The sequence below is a fragment of the Cygnus olor genome, chromosome 10 (genome assembly GCF_009769625.2).
Source record: "Cygnus olor isolate bCygOlo1 chromosome 10, bCygOlo1.pri.v2, whole genome shotgun sequence".
Lineage (NCBI taxonomy): Eukaryota > Metazoa > Chordata > Aves > Anseriformes > Anatidae > Cygnus > Cygnus olor.
The window spans coordinates 1205976-1230352 of record NC_049178.1 but is presented as its reverse complement, the minus strand read 5'-3'; the positions used below and the strand labels follow the sequence as shown (position 1 = coordinate 1230352).

Here is a 24377-nt window from a genome sequence, read left to right as displayed (position 1 = left end):
CAAAAACACAAACAAAAACAAAAGTCCTGCACTTAAAGAGGAACATAAAATTTCCTGCTGGGGATGTGGAACATGGAATGCCATCTGTATTATATGGCACTGAGAAAACTGATTATGTTTGGACCTCTATTTCATAGCAGATGGGTTCATTAAATTTAATAGCCTCCAGAGCCTTTAGAAACTGTTAAAAACATGTGGAACATGCTGAGACACTTCACTTCTCACCCCACAGTCATTATAACTCTGGCATAGACTATAAATATTACAGTACTTTATTTCTATTGAAACGGATTACTATTAAAATTATTTTTCCTAGTGTACATTTGCATGAGAAATACAGAATGAAAATCCTACTTTTTCAGACTTGAGATATGCAGTTGATTTCTTTAAATGCATTTTACAGTTCTTTGCACTTGGAGGCTTTGATATAGAACTTATTTTTATATTCTTCCTGCAACACCATCAAGCAGCTGTAATGCCACCGCAAAGTTCGGTCTTAAGCAGCTCTGCTCTCAGTGTGGCGCAAGTACGACAAGCATTATATTAGTGCATAGAAATCAGAGCAGTGTTATGTCTTGGCTTCTAGCTTCATGTAGATTCTCTTCTAGTGTTTTATATAATAGGGTAACTTTAACTTTTGTCTCTGTTCATCCTTCATAACTGGAGCAAATAGACACTATTTAATTTCAAAGCAGAGCAGTTCCTGCAGAAATGTTTCTTAGAGTAAAAATTCAGTTCTTTTTAAAAATATTCTCAGAATTTGATTACTAAGGGAATATTTCATAGCTCGTTACTTTTTGATTTTCAATTATTTCAAATGAGAACAGGGAAATTTTAGATGCTTAATATATTTAAGTTTAGATGTTGTAGATGTTTGTGTTTTGACAATTGTCTAATGTTCTTCCACCTTGCATTTACAAGTTCTAATGTTTAAAGTAATATATTTGTGTTTCACAAATTTTGTCATATTTGATCGTGATTTTTTTTCCAGAGAATACACCAGTGACACTATAACTGTATCCCATTATTCTCCTACAATGCAGTTCTCAGTAATGCACCTCCATTTCTGTTTCCTTTTCTGGTGAATGATGCGGCCATCCACAGTTTCTTTTGCTGTTTTCTAAGGTCACACTTGTTTTAGTTAGTCTGACCTTTTTAATGAGAATTTTCTCCTTCACAACACTGACTCCAATTTTGTCACTGACCATTGCTGATATTATTACCAGGAAGTCCAAAACCACTAAAAACCTACTAGGGTAGAGGATGTATGACAAGATTAAATAATGATGACTTCCTAATATAATTTACATTCAAAATATTAAGTAAGAGTTACTAGTTGTTTAGAAGGGGCAAAAAGAATAGTGTAAAGACACAGTAGAGGTCATCACAATAAGCAACGATCTGTCTATAAGATCTCAAATGAGAAGGGCAATAAATGAAAATACACAAGCATGTTCAAATCTTTCAAATCATAGTGTTGTTTTCTACAGGGTTCCCCTACAAGTGCTGTTTATCCAGATCTTAAAAATTGCAGAGTTCTTGCTTGTATTTGATTAAACTTATTTCAGGGAAGTATGGGGGCAATCCAGTATTTACAGCTTGAATAATGTTTCAGAGCAGTTACATCCCCGAAACACATTATGTGATTGAATTTTGGAAGTCAGAGAATTTGGTAAGTTTTAAATGTTATATGAACACATTTTGCTGTTTTGTGAGCTGTAAAGTGCAATGATATTATATTAGGACTTTCTCATGAATTGTTAAGGTTTTCTCTGTTGCTTTTATCATAAATACGATGTCTCTTGTGCCTTGATTGCTTTGCACCAAGTAACTGTTTCTTCTTATATGAAAACTGATTGGATGTATGTTAAAAAGAATACATAGAATTACAACTGCCTGTAGGGTTCGCCTGCTGGATGTTCTCTCACCAGTTACTATATCCAAATTGCAGAGAATTGCTCTGCTGTTGAATATGATTAACAGGCATATTCATGCCAAAAAGAGTATTGGTCTCATTTGCAGACACCTGCACACTAGAGATAGAGCAGTTGGGACCATTTCCAGCTGTGGTCTGCCAATGAAATACAGCCCCTCTAGGTGAGGGGACAGAAAATGCTTTTCATTTCCAGTATGTATCACAGAGAATTTTCTGTTGTTACTATGACACAGAAATGAAAATCAGAAGGTGATGAGTCACTAACTAGAGGGAGAATTTGTTTCTAGATTTCCATATGTTATGTTGAATCCTACATTTAGGAAGGCATGTCTGTTGTTAATGAATATAACTACCTAAAGACATTTACATCTGATAACTGTTTGTCTTTGATCTCATTACCTCTCTTCTGAGTGAAATTTAATTAATTATAAGGAAATTGTTGCTATTTGGTCAGATATACTACCTTTTTTCTCTCTGCATTTGCCTTTAGTTTTCACATAATAGATTATTTAGGGTGATAATGTAGGAAAGCAATGAATTTAGCATAATGTACTAAATTCCATCCTTTGATCTCATGTGTCATTCTTTGACTTTCTGGAAGAAAGAAGGCAGTGAAGATGATGTATACTTTATCTGCACTGCTGGAGTGAAAACCTGAAATAATAAGAAAAGACTCATTAAATTATTGTTGCCATTAGAGTTTTGCTGCAGTGGCAGAATTCAGTGCAAAAATGAAAAGAAGAAGAGAATAAAAGGAAATAATCTTCTCTTTTGTCTATTGTTCTGCAGATACTGAAGTTATTTATAGCTCTCATCTTTCTGTATAATCAAGAGACTTCATGTACAAATCACTCATGCACATAATACAGTATACACATTACGTTGTGTTTTTTTTTTCTGTTACAGTCATCATGATTACCATTTACTTTCAAGTAAATTTCTGAAGAAATTATTCTGAATTGCACTTTATTTTACAAGAAATAATAGGATGTTTCCTACTGATGTCCTTGCTCCTTAACAAGGTATTTCACCCTTCCTGACATCATTGGAGAAACACACTGTCAGATCAGATCTTTCCAAGCAAGCATTTCCTTTAATGATTAGTTCAAAAATGATCTGTCGAGTTGGTAAATGTCTGATCTTCAACAACAGGAGTATCAGAAGGAGAAAGCTTAGGGCATCTATGTTTTCTCTGGAATTTAGAAAAGCTATTTCACCTGCACTGTTGTCAGATTTTTCAGGAGGAATATGTAATTATCCTAAATATGAGTTTACGTTGCCAAGTTCTAGGTAAACCATTAAAATCCCTAAGGATTCTATAGTAAGGATTGATACAAAATGGCTACAGAGGCACTCCATTTAAGGGCTTCTGTCACATAATAATAAACATAATAAACAATATTTTTTAAAAGATGTTTACAATACTGTTTATTTATTGGCACATAAATACTATGAGGGAATATGTATTGGAAAGAGTATAGCAATACCAAGGAGCTGTCCGACTTATTGAGCTTTTAAATGCCTTTTTGTTCCGTTGTAGTCAACAGCCTCAGTTTTCAATATTGTTAGATTTATTCCAGAATAAAGAGCATTGTATTAAATAATGACAAACTGCATATTTGAAATTAACTGAGATCATCTAGAAATGCTCTCAACTTTTATCTTCCAGAATAGCAGAATGTTACCTATTGGCCATCAGGGTAAATTGGGTTTTAGGAAGTTTTGTACTTTGAACTTGTGCAGAATAACAACAGAAAGCTTCCTCCAAAATAAAATAGCATGAGAAAATAGCTCTTTCTACAGAGTGAACGAATCTTTATAGAGCCTGATGAATTCAACTTGCAGTGTGAAGAGTCCATAAAATGCTCCATGGCTTTTTCAATGAAGTGTGGCTATAAAATCCCAGAGTAAAACTAGAATGGTGAGATACATTAGCTACATTCTTATTATAAGGGTATGGAAGCAGTAACTATTCCTCAGAACAGAAATAATGAATGAGAAGAAGCATTGAATAGGACATTTTATCAGTTAATGTCAGCACTATCCAGACCTATGATACCTGCCTTCCCATGAACTGGTATAAAAATATTTTAAAAAATAATAATAAAATTTGTTAGATTAGGAGTTAATCCAACTAAGAGATTTCTTAATGTTAGACTATGGAGTATTTATTTATTTTTTCAATTCTTTGTTATGATACATTTAAAAAATAATCCTTGTAACAGTTAAAGACTTAAACCTGCCCTCTGATCTTGTACATCTCTTATATAATACTATGAGTTACTTTTTGCTCGTGCATGCAAACCTGAAAAACACATTTCTGATTTGGATACACATGATGGCCACCTTGCTGTGAGTTTTCACAATTGTTAATTTATTTTCAAAATACACATTGGGCATTTGATTCTCAAATATTTATACAAAGCCTGAACACTATTTTATGAAGATTCATTTGCTTGGCTTAGGGAATATGCCACCTTCCCTTACAAAGCTAAAATGTACATTTACACATCTATCCAAGCTTAATTCCTGGCTTTCTAACTGTAGCATTTATGCAGTATTTTTACACACAATTTGTTTCTTCTTATTTTTTATGCTGAAATTTTGCAGATGTTTTTTTATGATGGATCCCTTGGTGTTTGCCCTTTCATAGAGCAAACTATCATCTCTTGGTAAAAGCAAGAAAAGGTGATTCCCTTCACAAAGATGTTCGAAGCTTTTCATTGAGCAGTTGTGCATAAGCTGCCTTTGCTGCTGCTTTCTGGTGCCCTTTATCAATATCTTCTGTGGATTTCTTCTCATGAAATTAAATTGTGCTAACACTTCAGTGCCTTATTTCTTTCCTTTAAAATGCATCCTCTATTGTTTATCAGCTAAATCACCTTATGAGCATATGGTATTTGCCTCATTATAACCTCCAGCAGACTGCCTTTTTCAAGGAGTTCTGGGCCATTGGCTTACTGATATCATGGTATTTTGTGGTAGCTAAATAAAAGTCTGTACAAAAGTTTTCCTTATTCAGAAGTGATAAATGGGAAAAGAAGAATAAAACATAATGCATTATCATAATGCACAGCAATGCATAGCAATGAGTTTGGGACAGGTAAGAGTGAATAACAGTTTATTATTTGTATCATTAATGTTGGGTAACAGACATGGCAGATTGTTCCTTGTATAAAAACGTTCAATATTTTAGTTCTAAAAGAGAAATAGTTCCAGCACTTTGGTCTGTACTGATTTCAGTCTTTGCATCAGATTTCTAGAATCAACTAGTTGATTTCAAAATACTTTTAGAAGGACAAATGAAACAAAAAACATCGGATTAGATGATCTTAGATGTCTTTTCCACCCTGAATGATTCTATGAATCTATGGAAAAGAAGCTTAAACTTGTGTTGCTTTAAGTATTGTGAATGGGTTTGGTCAGTCTTTTGATGATGGAGAATGTTTTTATGCAGAATAGAAATCTTTTTAGTATCAGCCTACCCTCTGTGACACAAAATTATCTATAAATCTTTTAAATGATCAGTTTTGCCTTCACACCTGTAAAGAGAGTCCCCTAAAATAAGAAAATGTTGACTTCTACAGCTAACTTTGACATCAAGTAGTTTAGAATCTGTTTCTCTATTGCATGTTTTGTTTTCACACTCCAAACTGATCTTGAAATGATGCTGTTTGCATCTAATAGAGTAAATTCTTACAAAATACACGTGCCACAAGATTATATTGAATATCTGATAGAAATTGTGCTTAATACAAGCTTTCAAAGCTAGGGCCTAACAAACCTTCATTATACTATATAGTAAAATTACTATATGTAATTGAGTCCTGTTAGGTTGTGAAGTTTTCAGCAAGGGAGAAAGGTAGAAATACTGATTATAGCAAGCTACTCTAAATTGTACCCCTGAAATGGATGGATTGATTGTGAGAGCTATATGAAGAGTGAGAGAAAATGGAAGCAGAGTATTGCTAAACCCTCCACTTTTGGCAGAGCAGCTCACTGAACACAGAAAAAAAAATGGTACTATACAAAAAAAAAAAAAAAAGATGGAGAAAAGTGTGTTTGGGGATAATTCAGATGTGTTCTTCCTACATCCATCCTCTTTCTAGAGAATGTTGGATGATAACAAAATAGACTATAGAAAAAACACATCTGTCTTACAAGTACAATCTCATTTAATGCAATCAGAGTAACATACTAAAAATCATAGATGCAATTAGTAAATGTAAGCTTTAGAAAAAAATTCTGGCTTGCTTTACACATTCATTAAGTTAAATACACTTTCATTCCTCCTCAGAAAGTGGTTATCTTCAGATGTTGGTCTTGCAATCATATATGAAGCAAATAAGATTTAATAAGCAAATAAGATTTAATATACAGCAAGATCAAAAGCCTACTGAATTCATTGAGAGACACTCATTGACTCTAATAGGTATTGGATAAGACCCTTGTTTCATTTTGCATTCAGGTCAGAGTGGATTTTATGATGGGAGAAAGAGTATACGTCTCTAGCCTCTAAGAGGATTTGTGATTAAGAAATGTTTTTTCATTTCTGTCAAAGATGGATGGTCACGTTTGTGAGAATAGATGTATTAATATGTACATATGCACCTAAGGTGCACCTTAGGTGGGTTCATTTTTTCCTTTGCCCTCTCTCTCCCTTCCCTTTCTCCCTTTCTTGGTACTTCAGAACAAATCTTTATAGTACAAAGACCTTTCTTTTGCTTTTTTTTCTTTGAATTACAAGTATGACTTTTTCAGCTTCGATTTTGCTACGGTGCAGTTATGTTTCTCTTACTAGAAATATTTCTCTGGGAGGGATGCTCATGCTATTATCTGTCACCATCCTAGTGTTTTTTTTCTAAACGTCTCATTTAGAAAATAATTAACATTAGTAATTAAAATGAAACTATCTGTTCTTCTAAAGGTGGTACAAATGATAATAAATTTTAAAGAGCAAATAAGGAGAAAGTCTAACCATATAATTTGATTCCATTTTACATGGATGAAAAGCAGTTTTATACGTCTTACAAGTATGTTAGATATCATATAAAGACGCTGAACTTTAGAAAGTAAAGATGCTGAATTTTAGAAATTCTGCGTGTAGACAAAATGGACACTGGATTTTTGTGCTGGACAGTATAAAACCTCTTGGATGCTTTTAAGGATGAACAGTAGAGTGTGTGGTTAACTGGTATGTAATGTGAGGGTTGTTGTTGTTTTTAACCAGACTTCAGAGATATGATCCGTTTCTGAGTTCTTTATCAGTTTCTAGCTCAGTTTGCTTCTGCACCCTGTTTTGGCTTCCCTGGTTATTCTCTTGTGGTGGTTTAACACCAACGGGCAACTAAACACCACCATGCTGCTGTCTCACTCCTCAAAAGGATGAGGGAGGAAAATGTGTTGAAAAAAGCTAGCAGACTGAGATAAGAACAAGGAGATCACTCGAGTTATTGTATCACTTATTACTCAGAATAAGTCAGATTAATATAATTTATTGCCTATTAATAAGAGACTAGAACAGTGAGAATGGAGCTAAAAGTAAACTAAAACTACCTCCCCTGCCCTGAGTGCTGTGGCGGAATGGGAGCTGCGGTCAGTCTATAATACTTCGCCTCTGCTGCTCCTTTACATTCACTCTCTTCTCCTGCTCCAGAGTGGGGTCCCTCCCACGGGATGCCGTCCTTCCCAGGCTGATCCCATGTGGGTTTCCCACAGACAGCAGCTCTTCAACAACTGCTCCAATGTGTGTCCATACCACGGGTTCCATCCATCAGGAGCAAATTGCTCCCACACGGGTCCCCTGTGGGTGGCAGCGCCCCCCAGATCCCCTGTTCCTGCATGGCCTCCTCTCCACAGGCTGCAGCTCCGGCTCGGGGCCTGCTCCTGCTGTCCATGGGCCGCAGGCTCCTTCAGGCCTCATTCACCTGCTCCACCGGGAGCTCCTCCATGGGCTGCAGGGTGGCGATCTGCTCCACCGTGGGACCCCTGGGCTGCAGGGGGCCAGCCTGCCCCTCCATGGGCCTCTCCATGGGCTGCATGGGCCTGCCCTCCTTTCTCACTGGCCTTGGTGTCTGCGGGATTGTTTGTCTCTACGTTTTCTCACTCCTCTCTCCCAGCAGCATTTTTTTTTGCTTTCTTCAGTGTGCTCTCCCAGGGGCACAACCAGTGTCACTCACTGGCCTCGCTCTAGCCAGTGGCGAATCCCTTTCGGAGCCATCTGGAGAAGGCTCTGATCTAATACGGGGCTCTGCTCACAGAGGCCACCTCTGCAGTCCCCCTTGCTACCAAACCCTTACCACATAAGACTAATACATCTCTTTGTATGTCTGAAAGCTTTCTGAAGGGCTACTGTTTAAATGTTCAGGATAAATTTGCCTATAGATTGGAGTTGAAAAATTCTGGGCCTACAAAAGGGATTAAAATGGTTATCATATGGCAATCCATATCCAGTTTTAATCCACGTAGCTACGTATTTTGGGATTCAATTAATTTTTTGAATAGAAATTTAAACGATTTAATGTGAGCTTTCTAAACTGTTTATGGGGCTTTAGCAAATCATCAAATGCTAAAATTATGGTAAAAGAAGCTGCATAGTAAATACTTTAAAGTATTACTAAGAGAAATAGTAAAATGCTATTTTCCTGTATATTCAACATTTTACTTGAATTAGATATTTTACTGTAGGTAAACTCATATTCTTACCTATTTACTAGACTGATCTGGTCTACAATGTAAGTTTTTATAAGTTTAAATGCGTGGTATGAGACATGCAGGTAATTTAGGCAATTCTTACAGTTTGTTAAAATCATAATGCATCCATATAACATATTAAACAAGCAGTAATTAGAAAGAAAAAAAAATAACATGCAGTTTAAATAAAATATTTGGGGGGCTGCAGAAGATACACAATGTAATAATATGATTACAGTACCAGAAGAGAGGAAAATAAATTTCCTTTAATTATTTTCAGCTTAACTTAGCATGTAGTGTAGAATATGATTGTCAATTAAATTTAACACCATGTCTGTACACATTATATATTTTCTCAGTAGCAACAGAAATTAGAATAATAATTCTGAATGACCTATATTGCTCTATTCACTTCTGTACTAGTTATAGAGAGCAACATACTGACTGACCAATAGCATTGATTAAAACATAAACTATCCAATTAAAATTTAAATATATTAATGTAAATATAGAAATTATTGCCACTCATGTCATTTAAGTTGTATTACAACTTCAGATTTTATAATGATACCTATGTAAGTGGATAGGAAGTTTCTGATAATTTTCAAGGCTTGGAACACGTACCTGTGCAGTACTGCTAGATCTAGCAATTAGTTTTGAAGCTTTGATCAGAGAGGGGAACATTTTGATCACTGTATGAATTTGAGAAACTTGAAAAACCTCCTAATAAGCCATTCACTGCCAAAATAACTATGCAGTCCAAATGTTGGTAACCAGTCAAATATAGCCACAAATTTTAAATAAGCATAGGAAATCATCCTTCAGGCTAACAGTTTGCTGCTGTTGCCCATCTGTTTATCCATCCCTCATAGTATCAACTGTAGAGGTCACGTATAGCGGTATTAAAGAAGATAATCTTCAGACCCTTTATGTGTTTTTAAACCAAAATATTTGCAACAACTTGAGTTGTAAATCAAATTAGTGCACAGAACACACATGATATACAATGAGAACTACATTCATTACCCCACTTTATACAAATTCAGTCTGTGTTCCCAATAGAAGAACCTAGCAGAACAACTTGAAGGTCATCCTCAGACATAAAACTTAATAATCCAACAATCATAAAGCTTTATTGTTTTGAAAATACTGTTAATTATTCTGCTGTTAGTAGTACTCTAGGTATTAGCCTTAATGCTGATGATCCCATTTTTAGAAACTTTTATTTTCAGTGTTTTCTGCATCTGATAAAAAGACTAAATATTCTGATTGTAATGTAAATGATGTCTCAGTATTACATGATCTTTATCTCTCAACCATTAGTTTTATTTGGAGCTGGCTCTATTTAGAAAAATATTCCATTTCCATGCTTGAATGTCTACACAGATTTTGATTAGGAAGGAAATGTAAAATGTATAAAAGATAAGAGAATAATTATAAAAATAATTTTATATGGAAATCTAAATATAGTAATGTTTATAAATAATATATGCTTGCATATATAAACAGAACTATGAACATCTATTTTGCACTAACACAAGTAATAATGAAAACAAAACTCACTCCCTTTAATAAACACACATGCATGAATCACACATGCAAAATTATGTTCATCATGTGTGGAATTAGTCTCAATTCGTGGAATTAGTCTCATTTCGTGAATCTGTTCTGCTTCGTCAATCTTCAGCCACATGGTTTATTTTGTAAAATTAGCATAACTCTTTTTAAAAGATACATAATTATTTATGAATAACGTTTCTAACCAAACCCTGCATTTATAAGAACCACTCTGGATAGTTTAAATACAATCTTTTCTATAAACATTTTGTATTTATTGGAGAAAGAGAACACTTAGTTTATACAATTAAAAGAATCACTGGCATAGAGTCATGGAGTAATTGAGCCTGGAAGGGATCTCTAGAGATCATCTAGTCCAACTGTGTGCTGGAGCAAGGTCAGCAAGAGCAGGTTGTCCTCAACTCTGTCCAATTGGGTTTTGAATATCTCCAAAGATGGAGACTCCACAACCTTCTGGGCAGTGGGCTTCAGTGTTTAATTGATCAGTATTACAATGAAAAACTAAGAATATTCCTGCCAGTATGGATTTCTTTTTTGTTTGCTTCAACAACGTTGAGAGAGCAGTTGCAGACAAATACAACTTAACCATTTAATAAATTGAATGTATTTAGATTTTTGTTGTCGTTTTTAACAATTCTCCATTTAAAAGCAAGATTGCTAGACAGTAGATTAGAAATTAATCCTTTACATAATTAATCTTGTACTTTAGAAAATGTAAAACCTTTGAAGGGTGGTGCCATTTTATTATGAAGATGTTTGGAATATATATGTAATTCTTCAGTGTGCTCTGCTATTTCTTAATTCCAATCTGATATCTTAAATCCAATCTGATATCTAATCTGAAACATATACTATTTTCTTTTTTTTTTTTTGCATTTTCACAAGAGCTAGCTTCTTTTCTTTCTGTCATCTTTATGGAATTCTTTAGAAAGAGAGATCTAGCATGATAGTTTTCATCTATATTTTATGACTTTTCTCCATAGCAACATTTACATTTCCTATGAGTGGAATACTTTGTATGCAGTGCAGTCTATCTTGACTGAAATGCTGTAGTTACTGCAAAATATGTCAAAGTTCAGTAAAACAATTGCATGCACAAAGAAAGATTTGGTGTTGAAGTCCTTGAAAAATCAAATGCATTTTCCTTACAGATGTTGGCCCAGTAAGCTGCAGGTTATATCACTCTCAGTATTTATACTGAAATCTTAACTTCAGGAACATCCCAGTAGGAGGTTGCATTTTGCCCTCCTGTATGCACATAATTACCTCTGGTGCCTCTAGTACTTACACGGGTCTAAAAAGAGGAGAATTAATGCATGGGTTGTACCAGAAAAATTGTCAAAATTGTAACATTTAAATGATGTATCTCATACCAACTAAGTGTATTTTAAAGCAGAAAATCTACATTTTCTGCTAAAAATTGAGAGAGAGTTTGAACGTTCTTTCTATACTCCCCCAGGTTTTTGCCATTTTGGGAAAGATGTGTGAAAGGAAGCCTGTTTAGCAATGTATGACGTTTTCTATTTCTATTCAAGAGAATAAACTGTCATCTACCCCTGTATTTAATTACATTGCATGATGCCATAAAGAAGTAGCCTACATTATAGAGTATCTGGCACATATATACATTGTCTCCTCTTTTTTATCTCTTTTCTGAGGAGCTTCGCTGATGTCTTCCTTTTTGCTGTGGTGTTAATTATAGGACCGACATGCTTGCCACAGTATTTCAGATCTTTTCCTGGAAGTGTATTTCCAAAAAATTGCATACATTTAATTCTAAATTCAGTCAGTACGTGAAATGCGAAATGAATGCTCCTGTCAAACCACCAGAAACTTAGCTATGCATAGACATTAAAATTAGTGCAGCCCAGAAACTACTTACAGAAATGGCTGAACTATCAAAGCTGTATTCATAAAAGTTGATTTCTTACTGTATGTAATGTTGTAACTTTTGTACTTAATTTCAATTGTTTTGTATTGTATCTGATTGTGGAACAGTGAAGTTAGTATGGATGTTACCACTTTTCTGAGACTGGTGACATATTGAAATGCCTGGCAGGAAATATAGGACTGTGGGAATGAGGTCAGTGAATGTAAAATCAGAGTTGTTGCTTTATTTATGAATACTTTAAATGAAATGCATTGCCAGAGTTGGAATAACTTTTTGACAAATACAATTTCATGCAGTCCTTAGAAAAATAGAAAACGGAGCATTAATTTCATAGTGATTTATATGTTATTTTTCTGTCTCTAGTAGTAGAAATCTTTTTTTTTTTTTTTTTTTTTTTTTGTATAATCAGAAATTAGTGTAATTTAGTCTTTCAGGAGACATTACTTTTTAATTCTTCAAACAATTGGAAGGTTGAATTCTGATCCAACGGAACAACAACTTTATACTTGTCGTATGTTTTCCTGTAAGGCTTCTAGACTTGGCTTCTTGGAAATTTAGGACATACAACTACATAATGATTTGAATGCGTTGCCGAAACGGCCATAGAATGTTTTAGAAATGTATGGTCATTTTGTTTGGGAATTACTGTGAAGTCATTTACAAAATCATGGCCCTTGGTATTTACGTAGATCCAAACTATTCCTTCCACTAGAAATCAGGTACTATATTTGAATACTTTGAAGTGTCCAAGTGAATTCACTTATGCAGGAATTGAGTAAAAGAGTGTTTATTCTTCTATTGGAAAATATATCAAAATTTAAAATGTCCATAGTATTTAAATGGAGAACAACTTATAGACCCTGAGAATGGTTAGGTATGCAATAATGCAAATAAATAAAGATGTATTTGAAACATAGGTACATTTCAAGAAAAAGAATATACTGCAACTTTGAAAGAAAACTATAAACATAATGTCACATAATAATAACTTTCTTATTGGAATGTTTGTAGGATGTTTAAGCTGTCAGATGTTAGAGCTCCATTAGAAAAATAAATTGCTTAATTAAAAGTGCAGTCAAATATTAATCCCCATTATTCTTGCTAAAGGTGTTCATATTGCGGTATAATATCATATTATAGTGTAAGTATAGTCTAAGCCTGGGTTTCCAAGATATCTGAGGTTCACTGGCTTTTTTTTTTTAATCGGAGTCAATTATTTGCTACAATTACAAAAGCAGAATAAAGCTTGATGGTTTCTCTACCATTTGAAAATAAATTATGTTGTGTTCTCTAGAAGACCTGATATGTGTACGTGATAAGATTATTTATTCTTGAGTTCTTGAAATTGCAAATATAATGAAATTTGTTGCCACTTTAAACTAAGGTTCTCTTGTACTAAGCTAAAAGATACAGATTCTAGGGTTTCTCCAAACATATTTTTAGAAAGGTTTTGAATGGTCTGAAAGACTTCACTGATTAGCACCTTCCCAGTAACTGATTCATTATGATTTTATTGTATTTTCTGTGGACACTGTCAAAAAAGGAGCAATCACACAAATAAAGAAAAGTAAGTAAAATGAACAAATCAAAAGTATGCAATTGCATTTACAGAGAACTTTTATTAAGTAAATATTAATTAATCTCATGAAGTTTTAGACTGGCTATTAGGAGCGGAATATCAAGGAAATTAAAATTGTCAGGATCAGGCCACATGTGTACCAGCTGAAGTAATGCATTCTTAATTCTAGATCCTTTATCCACCGTGTAGCAATCTGAACAAAAAGTACAAATACAGTACAAATATTACAGATATACAGATTGGTTTCTTCTTTGGTTCTAGCTGTCAAACATACTTTCTTTTTTATTATTATTTATTTTATTATTTAAATAGAAAAAGTATGGACAACGTAGGATTTAGAATCAAAACAATGAAGGTAGAAACCTTTGGCGAAGTGCTAGGTCTGAACGGGTTACCCACTGGGTCTTTGAACTCCTTTTTGGAATTACTGCCAGCTTGCTGTTTAATGCATTTCACAACACTTTCTGATTTCTTGCCTATGTCGATGAAACATGCATAGTAACTCAGAAGAGAAGGTCATAATGGTGTATAAGTTTTAAATGTACTTTCTAGTTGGAAACAGATGTAAGCAATAATCTGGCTCAGGTTATGGCATCGTAAGTGGATAGTTACAAACCAACTGATTCACTGAAGGCATGTTGGACTAATAAAAGCCATCATGCTATAGAAAACATGAGTAAGCAGATGAATTTGGTGCAGTGTACCTGGTTGAGAGCTCAAGCATGTTAAATGAATAATTTTACTCTGGAGAGGAGCCTTTGATAAAGTAAAAGCAGAAATATGTATTCCAGGTATTAATTAGGTTTTCAGATCCATGTCATATAATGAATTTATCTACACAGACCTTCAGTTTTGACATCAGAGAACGTTGAAACTGCAAATACCTAAATCATATTTCATTTTTCATACAAATAACATTGAGTTGAAAATATTTTAAGCAGCTGAATCAAAAGAAAATCTACCTGAGTGTTTTTAAATGTTACCTTAAAATACTGATAAACTTTTTGGAATCAATCCAAAGACTGTTATATTTTGTAATTTTAAATGTCATGATTGTTCCCTATTCCTGAAGAGTAAATATTTTCAGGAATATGTTTTATGTTATGTTTAGAAGTTTAAAATCCTTCTGCAAAATTGAAGTCTAACTATTCTTAATGTATTATGGAAACACCAGTCTGAGACAAGAGGGTCACCTCTGATTGCTGTTCCTGATGGGGATGTTGTATTGTATTCAGTACTGTTTACACAATCCCTTGCTTTCATTCTTACTCTGATTCGCCAGTGCTGTCTTGTCATTTGGGGTTTGGGTGTTTTTGTTTTGACTGCAAGCATCATAAATCAAAGGTTTCTATTTTCCGTTGTTGAAAAAAGTGTTAGCAGAGATCTAGTCAGTGCTAGTCTTCAGAAGGGTTCTCTCAGGCTGCCATGCTGTTGGACAGAAGGGTTAGAAGTTTGTTAATTACAGCTCGGATGTTATTCTCCTTTCCATACACTACAAGATCTGGGAAGTTAGGACAAGTCTTCCACAGACTTCCTCCTGCACCTCAGCCACAGCCATTCTAACAAAGCTGGTAAACTTGGAGTGAGTCAAACAGATATAAGCCCTACCATGTATCTTCTTTTAGAGATGATCACCAGAGGGAGGAAGAGACAGTAACGGAAAAACAAAAAGAAACATTAGGTACTTGGGTGTGGTTGCACCTGAATAAAGTCACCAAAATGTCGCAGTTTTCTATAGGTGCAAGTAGAATAGAAAGCTCTGCAGTGTTTTTTAAGGGTCAGGAGAAGATCATACAGTTTAATGCAAAACTGCTTCTTGGCAGTGTGTAAAGCAAACCCCAGGAATCAGAGGTACCTGCTGGGTTTTTCACGGAGACATGCAATTTTTAGACTATGCAATAAAGGGTCAGACCAGAAGACTATTACTGTTATTGTTAGGAAAATTATTTGTTTCCTATGGCCTCCCAGAAGGGGTAATGTCAGACAAACCTCTATCATTTATTTCAAAGAAATTTGTACCAATTATTGACTGAATTGCTGGCATAGAGATCCTGTAACAGCCAAGTTTCAAATCAACAACAGAATGCAGATTTATCTGGCTGCAACAAATACAGTTTTTTTTGAGGAAAAGACTGTGAACTTGGATTTTGAAGCTTAGGTGAAAAGTGACAAGAGTACCAGCCCAGGAAAAAGCCTATTGGAATGTAAATCTTATCTGCTGCCCCTGTTATTCTTAATCAAGGCTTTGACTACTCATCTTTCAGAGAAAAGAAATACTCTTAATTTTATAAATCCTCTAAATGGGATTGACATACTTAATTCAGCAACAAGTAACAAATAATATGGGACTCTGATTTGCAAACTCTTCTTAATGTGCTCTTGAAAATAATCCCAGTAAAGACATAGAAGTAGTTTATTAAATGAAAGCATGGAGCATCTGATTTGGTTGGTAATTATCAATAGGAAATCCTTACTTGCATTCCATGTGACTGTAACTCCTTCACATGGCAAAAACCATGGACCAAGCCATAGTAGAAGAAGAGATGTGCTTAAACAGGAGTAAATTCAAGTTCTGAAAATAATTAGTGAAAGTTGCATCAACAGTACTAATAATTTTGTAAGGATTCAGCTACAACTTTGAAGTCCCAACAGAGCATTGTGTATGCGCACACATTCATGGTTGCTTCTTTTGATCAGGTTTTTGAGGTTCCATCCCTACCCCCTCCCCAACCTGGAAGTAAGACTTTCTACAATGATTCTAATAATGCGTTTGTTGCCTTGGTTATCTTTACTATACTTCAAGCACTGTTTTGTAGACTATGACATACAAATTAGCTGATTATGAAACCACCTGAGTTTGCTATGCATAGTGGCTTGGGCAAAGTTCTTTGAAATTTGTTTGGAAAGTGGAAATTTGGATATGATTCTTTACTGCACCTGCCTTTATGTAGATAACAATGAAAGACTACTCAAGATTTTTTACATGTGTTGTACAAGAAGGTGGTATTTAAAAACAAAAAGGCAAAAATGGAAGCATTAGAGAGAAAAACAGTTTCAGTGCTGCAACAGAACATTCAAAAATTGATATTTCAACTTTCTATTTTTTTTCTGAATGAAAAAATAAAAAGCTCTGACTTCTCAAAATTGTTGACCAAGTCAAAGACTAATAAGTAGATAAACGTTCAGAAAAGCGTTAAGCTGCTTTAAGTAGTGCTCTAAGCATCTACACACAGTTTAGCTAATGTATTTGAAGTTCAACAGATATCTGCAATTTCTGCAGCAACCCTTCTACATCTTTCTTTATTATCTATTATTTAAAAAAGTCTTTCAAGAAACAAATATAGGTCATGCTTCAGTGTAATCATCACTTGTATTTCACTATTGATGCATTCAGGTTTTAGGATAAAGGGAATTTATATGCAGCAATTCTCCCTGCCCCCGATTTTGTTATGCTTTATATTGTGAAAACAGAGAGAAATTGTGAAAGGTTGCTTTCAGGATTTGTGAATTAGGCATCACAGGTGACAATTCTCATTCATGACATACTAATGTGGGCATTAGTTTGTAGCAGAGTACTATGAGGAAGTTGTTTTTTCTGTCTGTTTTAATTATGAGCAATGATAGAAGGTCTTTCAGAAGATCACTAGAGACCTTGAAGATCTTTTGGCATTTGGTATTAACTCATGTGCCTGTTTCTGTGTTCAGATTATGCCTGTAAAGAAGCAATTTGTATTGGAAATTTCTTGAGAAGGTGGATTTACTACAAGGCTAAATTGTTGTGTGTGGTGAATTTCTCTCAGAGCTTGAAAGTAAGAGGAGAAGAATTTGGAAAAAAGTGAAGAGTTTATTGTGCTGATAACAGTTTATTTTTCTGAGTTCCTCTCCATAACCTTCAATGAGTTTTCTTTTTCCTAAAGTGGAAACAGAACTCATTTTTCAACTCTGATAAATAAGATGTTTGGTGTGTAATAGAGTCTATTGCCTGCTCTCCAGGCCTTTAATGTGAGTTGGTACTGTAAATACTTTGCATACAACCAGGTATGAACGCCTAAGAACATGTGTGATACAATTATGCATTTATGCATGAACACCACGTATTGGCATGTATGTGCATATAATCATACTTGTGTTTACACTACAGACATGTTCTTCTATGCATATTGTATATTACGCATCTATGACAGAATGTTTGCATGAAGTCAGTAGCTTTCTATTACTTACCATTTCGTTTTTCTTTCCTTTGTCAAAGAATACAGCCTTCTACTTTAATACAATAAACCTCTCCTAATGTCCATTTCATTCTTAGTAACTATAGGTTTAGAACTTTACAAACCAAGAATGGTTGGTTTTAAAACTGAAACTACATTTATGTTGTATTATATTTGTGTACAGGAAGATGGGACTACTTCACAGTTCAAATGTGATACCATATCTGAAAACAGTTCTTATCTTAGTGCCGTGGTATTTAACAAATTGCAGCATGCTTTTGTGATGCCTATAATAATATAATATATTTAGCTCAAATAATGAGCTAAATTAATATAAGCCCTCAGTAAGTTGAATCAATTGGCACTGTAAACTTAGTTTCTCTAGTTTCTTTAATACTTTGTTTTTTTATTGTGTTTGTGATTTTTATGAATACAGCAACTGAAATAGCTCTTCAAAATTATTTAATTTGTAATGATTGCTTGTTCTGTTTTGTTGTTTTCCAGCTCCCTCAGGCTCAAAAGGTAAAATATTTTACTCAAATCTTAGTTACTCAAAGTAGCCTACAGTCCTTCGTGCTTCTATGGTGTTGTGAGTATGGTACAGTGGTGATCAGTGAAACAGTTTCACTGTATTGGGGATCTGGAGTTGAAACAGAAAGAAAAGTAGCTGGCATAAAGGCAATGATGTGGCTAGCTAAGGTACATGCTGAGAGCAGCTCTTCAAACATATGAGCTATCTGAACACGATCGGCATATAGTGGCCTACAGCTTGAAAACAGCAGGGAAGCTATTTTATCAACATTTTGAAATAATAATAAGAAAAAAGAAATTCAGCCCATTACTCTGAAACGTCTCTGGATCATTTTGTCTCTTACAGAGACTGCAGAACCCACAGTGTAGCTGGTGCCCTTTCACTGCTTCCCACTGTATCTATCAACACACCTTTGAATACATCCAACATTTGACCTTTTTAATAGGTTGCACACAGTTTTCATATAATTTTCATATATTTTTTCATATAATTCTCTTTAAACAACTTTTGCATCAACGTGGTATGTTACCAGAGTCACCACTACACATGAAAGCACAATAATTGTGGCAAACTCCAAGAATCGCTTGATGCTTGTTCCTGTGTATTTTACAAATATAATTAAAGTTTCCAGAAAACAGAAAATCTAGATGCTGGTTTGTGCTTTGAAGTATTGAAATGAAAAATTTAATCAAATGTATTGGGGGATAGCAATACTCACTTATCCAATTCATTCTTGTGCTAAGTAAAACACCGTTAATAGGGAATGTCATAGCAATTAAGAAATTAAAAGTCACTGTTAATAACAGTCTTTGAATGATGATAAAATTTCTGTTTTTAATGAAAGCTCTAGATCAAGTGATCTTTTGCAGAACGGTTAGGGCATCCATGGACCTCAAAACTTTAAAATGGTTAATTAATGTATTCTGTGTTATAATTTAAAAAGCAAGAAATCTGAGCATAGGAGCTTGTATTTTTATAATGCTATGTATATTTGAAATTTCTTTGCTTATGGATCTCAGAAAAACCTGTTTTAAATCTTCAGGTAACATGGCAGTCTGTGACACTGGGCTATGTCCATAGTTTGTTCTTGTTTGTTGCAGAGCCTAGGAAATGTGACATTTTGGTAACAAAAAATGTTGTTGTTTTCTGGAAATAGATGGATTTCAAAAATCTTCTGTTTACAGCTTTCTGAACAAGTGGAAGGACTAAAAGAGTGGCTAACTTTGATTTAGTAATGTTAACCTACTTGTTTAGAAGTGTATGGCCAAATGCTTCTTCTAACAGTTTACAGAAAGAAGCAGGGTGAGGCTAAAATATGCTGGTGGGGAAAGATATAACCTATCAGGCTGTTTTCCAGTGTCTTGTGATGCTGTATTTTAGATTTTGAGGTCTACAATTCTGAGCTATTAAATTGTGTAGTGGTACAAATTAGTCAAGTTCTAGATTAGAAAAAAAAAAAAGCAATAATTTTCATGGAAAACCATAAATGCCAGTTTTCATTATGTTACCCCTTGAACAAACTAATGCAGTACCAGAAACGTATTTTTTGTGTGTGTGCATAATGTCTAGTTAACTGTACCCTACTTTCATGTAGAGAAAGAGGACGGGTTAGGAAGGAATGAATGGGATGGGGAGGGAGGACAGATACAAGTAGTCCGTGAGGACTTTTGGTAACTTTATGCAAGAGTAAGCCTTTTCATAAACATAGCCTGTTAGCTTTATAAAGGTTGTAGGCTTTGGGTAGGATATGATGTTTGTTATTTCTTATTGACAGGCTTTCACTGTTCCTAATGGGCTGATGATCTTTATGAGCTATTTCACATGTGATTACCAAAACTTTGCCATTCTAGTTTTCTCCCTGACCCCAGATCCACGTTATTTGAATCTCTGTGCTTTTCTCTTGGATTCCCTTGCAGAGCCTCTCGGTGGCAGTGTGCTAATAATGTTTTGGCTCAAAACCTCTCTCTAAATCTACCCCCCAGTCTCCTCCATGCTCTTCTATCAACTAACTCGAAACAGATGCTTCATAGCATTATTCTTCTCATACCCCTGTTAGAGGTCATTGTGACACCATTCGAGCCTTGCAGTTGACTTGAGTGCATCGAGATTAAGGTCACTTCCAGCTATTGGGGCTTGCTGTTCAGTCTTAGACTGGCCAAGAGTTTGCCACAACTCGGCATAAAGCAATGAAAAATCTACTTGTTGTTTAACAGGAGCTACAATGTGAAATGTCAGACACAAATAGGGCTTTCTAGGTGGCAAAGGTTTTCTCCCATTGCATGCCACACACACACACACAAAAAGAGTTTAATATCCTGGCATTCTTCTAGCGGGCCAGAATGTGGCAAACAACTCCCAAACCAGAGAATCTCTTGCTATCTGCAAGGTGAAGGGAAGCAGCATAGGGCTGATGTATAATGCCTTTATGAATGACTTAGTCACTGGTGTACATGTTTTGCCATATGGTGTCTGAACTTGCACTGTATTTTTGTTGGAATCTATGTATCATCTTGCAAATGTTTTTTCTATAAACATTTCAAACAGTCATGTCTCTCTAAACACATTCCCTTTAATCTTCTAGTGATCTGAAAGAAAAATGTGGCATTCCAAGTTTACCTTTACTATTTTATATCCATGATAAATACTTGGTCATCGTGATGAAATGTTATGCCGTTTATGTGAAACATTTTGCGTACAGTCTTCTCAGTGTCTAGTCAGGGTTCTATGGTAATTAGCTGTCGATCTTGAAGACCTGTAGGTTCTAGTTCGTCTGTGGCAGTTAAATAACAAATTGTTGAAAATTCAGAGTTGGTGTGTAGATGAAATGAAGTATGAGGAGTGTAAGTTGGATGCCTGTTGAACCATGATATTTGTCTTGAAAAGATTTTTGTGATATTCCCTATACTTAAAATAGATAATGCCACAAAACAACAAAAAAGCCCCCACCTCAGGAAAAAAAAAAAAAAAAAAAAAAAAAAACCACCATAATTTCAAGTGAAAAGATGCTGATTTAATATGTTTATGCAGCTTTCAGAAGAAAATATCAAGGAAGAGCTAATGTAGCTAAAAGAGTGCTACTATCCAGAAAATGAAATAAAATAATGCAAATTTCATATGTCATGTAATCTATGCTGCTTTTCTGCATCTTTCTAGGTAGCCATCCCATATAATTGTGAAAATGAAAATAATAATAAACTAATAACTCAAATTTACCAATATTCTGACATTTTCAGTTTGGTTTCCAAAATGACCCTTATTTTTGAAACACTTTTGAAAAGCAGTTTTTGTATTCATGGATGAGCAAAAGCTATTCCTTTTTAATAGCTTGAAAAGGTGTTTTGTTTCCTTGTTGGAAAGCTTTACTTGCTTTCTTGAACAAACACAGCAGGATTCAAAAACTGTTGTCCTTCTCCTGCTGTGATGTTTTGTTCTACTTATCTTGTGCGAAGAGGTGGAAGTGAATAAATTAGGCACACCAAACAGAAGCAGATATTTGGGTTTAGAAACATAGAGTTTTTAAATGATTCTCTTATGAATAGAATCATATTTCTTCCATATAGAAATGTTTTGATATTTGTTGCCCAAAAGTTCCTGACAGCTTTCTTCTCTCTTTCTGTGTTATCCCTTAACTTCTGTAAGTAGTGCTTTGCCCTCCTTTTATCTTGATGCTGTCATCTTTCAGCCATTTGGGAGCATCATTTATCATTCCCTGCATCATTTGCTGTCCTGTACTTTGAAGTGTTGAATTAACTGTCACTGGGAATAGAAAATAGAAAATTTGCAAAGCTGCTGTTTCACTGAAGTGCATGACTAGTAATTTTAGCATTTTTATAAAATTATAGGCATTAAATTGAATCTAATGAAGTACCAAATAATAATGTAGCAAACATTTTGACCCTGATTTATCATTCTTTTGTATCTGTTGCCCACTGAGATGTTATCTTTCAGTTTTATAATGTATATAAAGTTGAGCGGCCCATTCAAAAAGTTGCATTAAAATTTTCACTTACATGTTAATCATAATCTTAAATTTAATTTCCAAAAAATTCTCTCACACTCCTCAACAGGCAAATTGATATTTAGTAGCATTTTTGAGTCAGCAATTTGCCAACTTTACCTAAGTAAATATTTTAAACTGATATTTTTTGGTGTTTCATTTCTGTGTGGCTGAACATAGAAATATCCCAGGAAATTAATACACTCACACAGGTTGCTATATTGTTCCAGGCCATAATTTAAATCTAAGCTAAAATAATAGCTATTGCTTATTCTTGTAGTCTATATAAAACAATTAAGCGGTCGAATTCCAGTTCTCTGATGCTTCCAGCCTGCCTCATGACTTTATACTCAGCACAGAAAAGTACAGTAGTCCCAGGAGAAGATGACACCAGGTGAAACAAGCCTACACGAGCGGGGAAGGGAGGAGGGACGGATTGGGAAGGTGACAGGGTTATTCAAGAAAATAAAGAAAAAACAAAGCCTCAGCATGAGCCTCATACTTCAGGTACATTCCTATGGAACTGCTGTCTCCTCTGGGTAAAGTTTCAGCATCGTGGCAGTCACTTTGAACACAGGCACCTTGTCAGAAGGTTTGCAGTATTCCTGTGCCCCACAGTTTCACCCCACTTTAAGTCCCTTTGAATGTAGCATTGTTTTTTTCCACCACTTTTCAGCTTTTGCACAGGGCGTATGGCTGTATGGGCAATGCCAGCAGACCTTCACTTTGACCTGTCTCCTCACTCAGTTCCCTTAATCCTATTTCCTTTCAGACCCAGAGCCCAAAGCTTCTGGTGTAAGCAGAGCTGCACAACCCTCCCCAAACACTTGTTCAAGTGCCTCTGTTAAGCCTCACCACATCACCTAACCTCGCTTCTTTTTTTTTTTTATTATTTATTTTTTTAAATTTTGATTCAGAATTTTAGCTCCAATTTTAACCTCTGTCACGTAGGTATAACAGCCTACAGAATTTTTCTGCCTTTCAGTCTCTAGGTAACTTAATTAAATTCTGTGGAAATCAAAGCTCCTGTTGTGGGATGGTGAAAATCAAGTAGGAGCCATGTAGATCCAGGGAGAGTAGAACTCAAAGGAGTATTAGGGTGGAGTAAGTTCTTCCCTTTATTCTAAACATTCAAGAGTCATTAGTCTGGGAATGCATTTTGCCTTTTTCTTGAGATTTTTAGAGGTTTGTTATTGCAAACAAAAAAAAAAGAGGTTTGTTATATGCAGGCATATTCATGAGTCCACACCTATGTTTAGTATTTCATTGATTTTAATTTGCATGAAATCTTATTGTACTAATTTGAAGTTTATATAGGTTTATTATCTAGTGAAGCATTGTCAAATCACTGGCATTTCATAGCTCTTCAAGACTAATGATGCATTAATACTTTCTTGTGATTCGTCCACTTAATAAATGGTATTTATGGCATTTAAGTAGAATGGAGTTCTGCTTAAATGTTCCCAAATCACCTGATAGAGGAGGCCCACTGGCTTTATTTATGTGGTAAAACAGATGAGACTATCTTCTGCTAAGGGCAAAAAGGAAAAAAAATGAATCCTGAGTGGAAGCTAAGCTCAGATAGAGATTAAATTGAGGTTTGTTTTGTTGTTTTTGGTTTATTAATAAGTCCTAGAGGGAATGATGTTATTGTGAGTTGGTATTCTCAAGAGAAGATGAAATAACGTATTCAAATGTAGAACTAAATCAGAAATGAATAGATCAGCAGAAAGGTAGAAAATGGAAGATTTTTGAAATGGCTGGTTGAACAACAGCTGTTGCAATACCAAAACTTAATTGTGCACTGGCAGTACTAAAGAGAGATGCTCAGTGCATAGGATGGAATCCTTTTCTCTGTTACCTCCCTGAGGATACATTTGAGTATGTGAAACTACCTTACTGAAAGAAAACTCTGACAGTGGACACGTGGTCTGTCTGGCTTCATGAGTTCCCAGATGTACCG

At 34.8% G+C, this 24377-nt stretch overlaps 1 protein-coding gene across 10 annotated transcripts in view; it reads left to right on the top strand.

Annotated features, from left to right (window-relative positions):
- CACNA2D3 (calcium voltage-gated channel auxiliary subunit alpha2delta 3) overlaps window positions 1-24377 on the top strand; it is a 493098-nt gene that overhangs the window by 344189 nt on the left and 124532 nt on the right. For 9 of the 10 annotated variants that reach the window (XR_005822833.1, XM_040568227.1, XM_040568219.1 and 6 more), the window contains one exon: window positions 18390-18407. The exons of the other annotated variant lie outside the window; for it this stretch is intronic. Coding sequence is in view for 8 of the 9 variants with exons in the window: in XM_040568227.1 (XP_040424161.1) it covers window positions 18390-18407 (18 nt within the window). In the remaining variant the exon portion in view is untranslated. The remainder of the gene's footprint in view (window positions 1-18389; window positions 18408-24377) is intronic. 10 annotated transcript variants of the gene reach the window in all.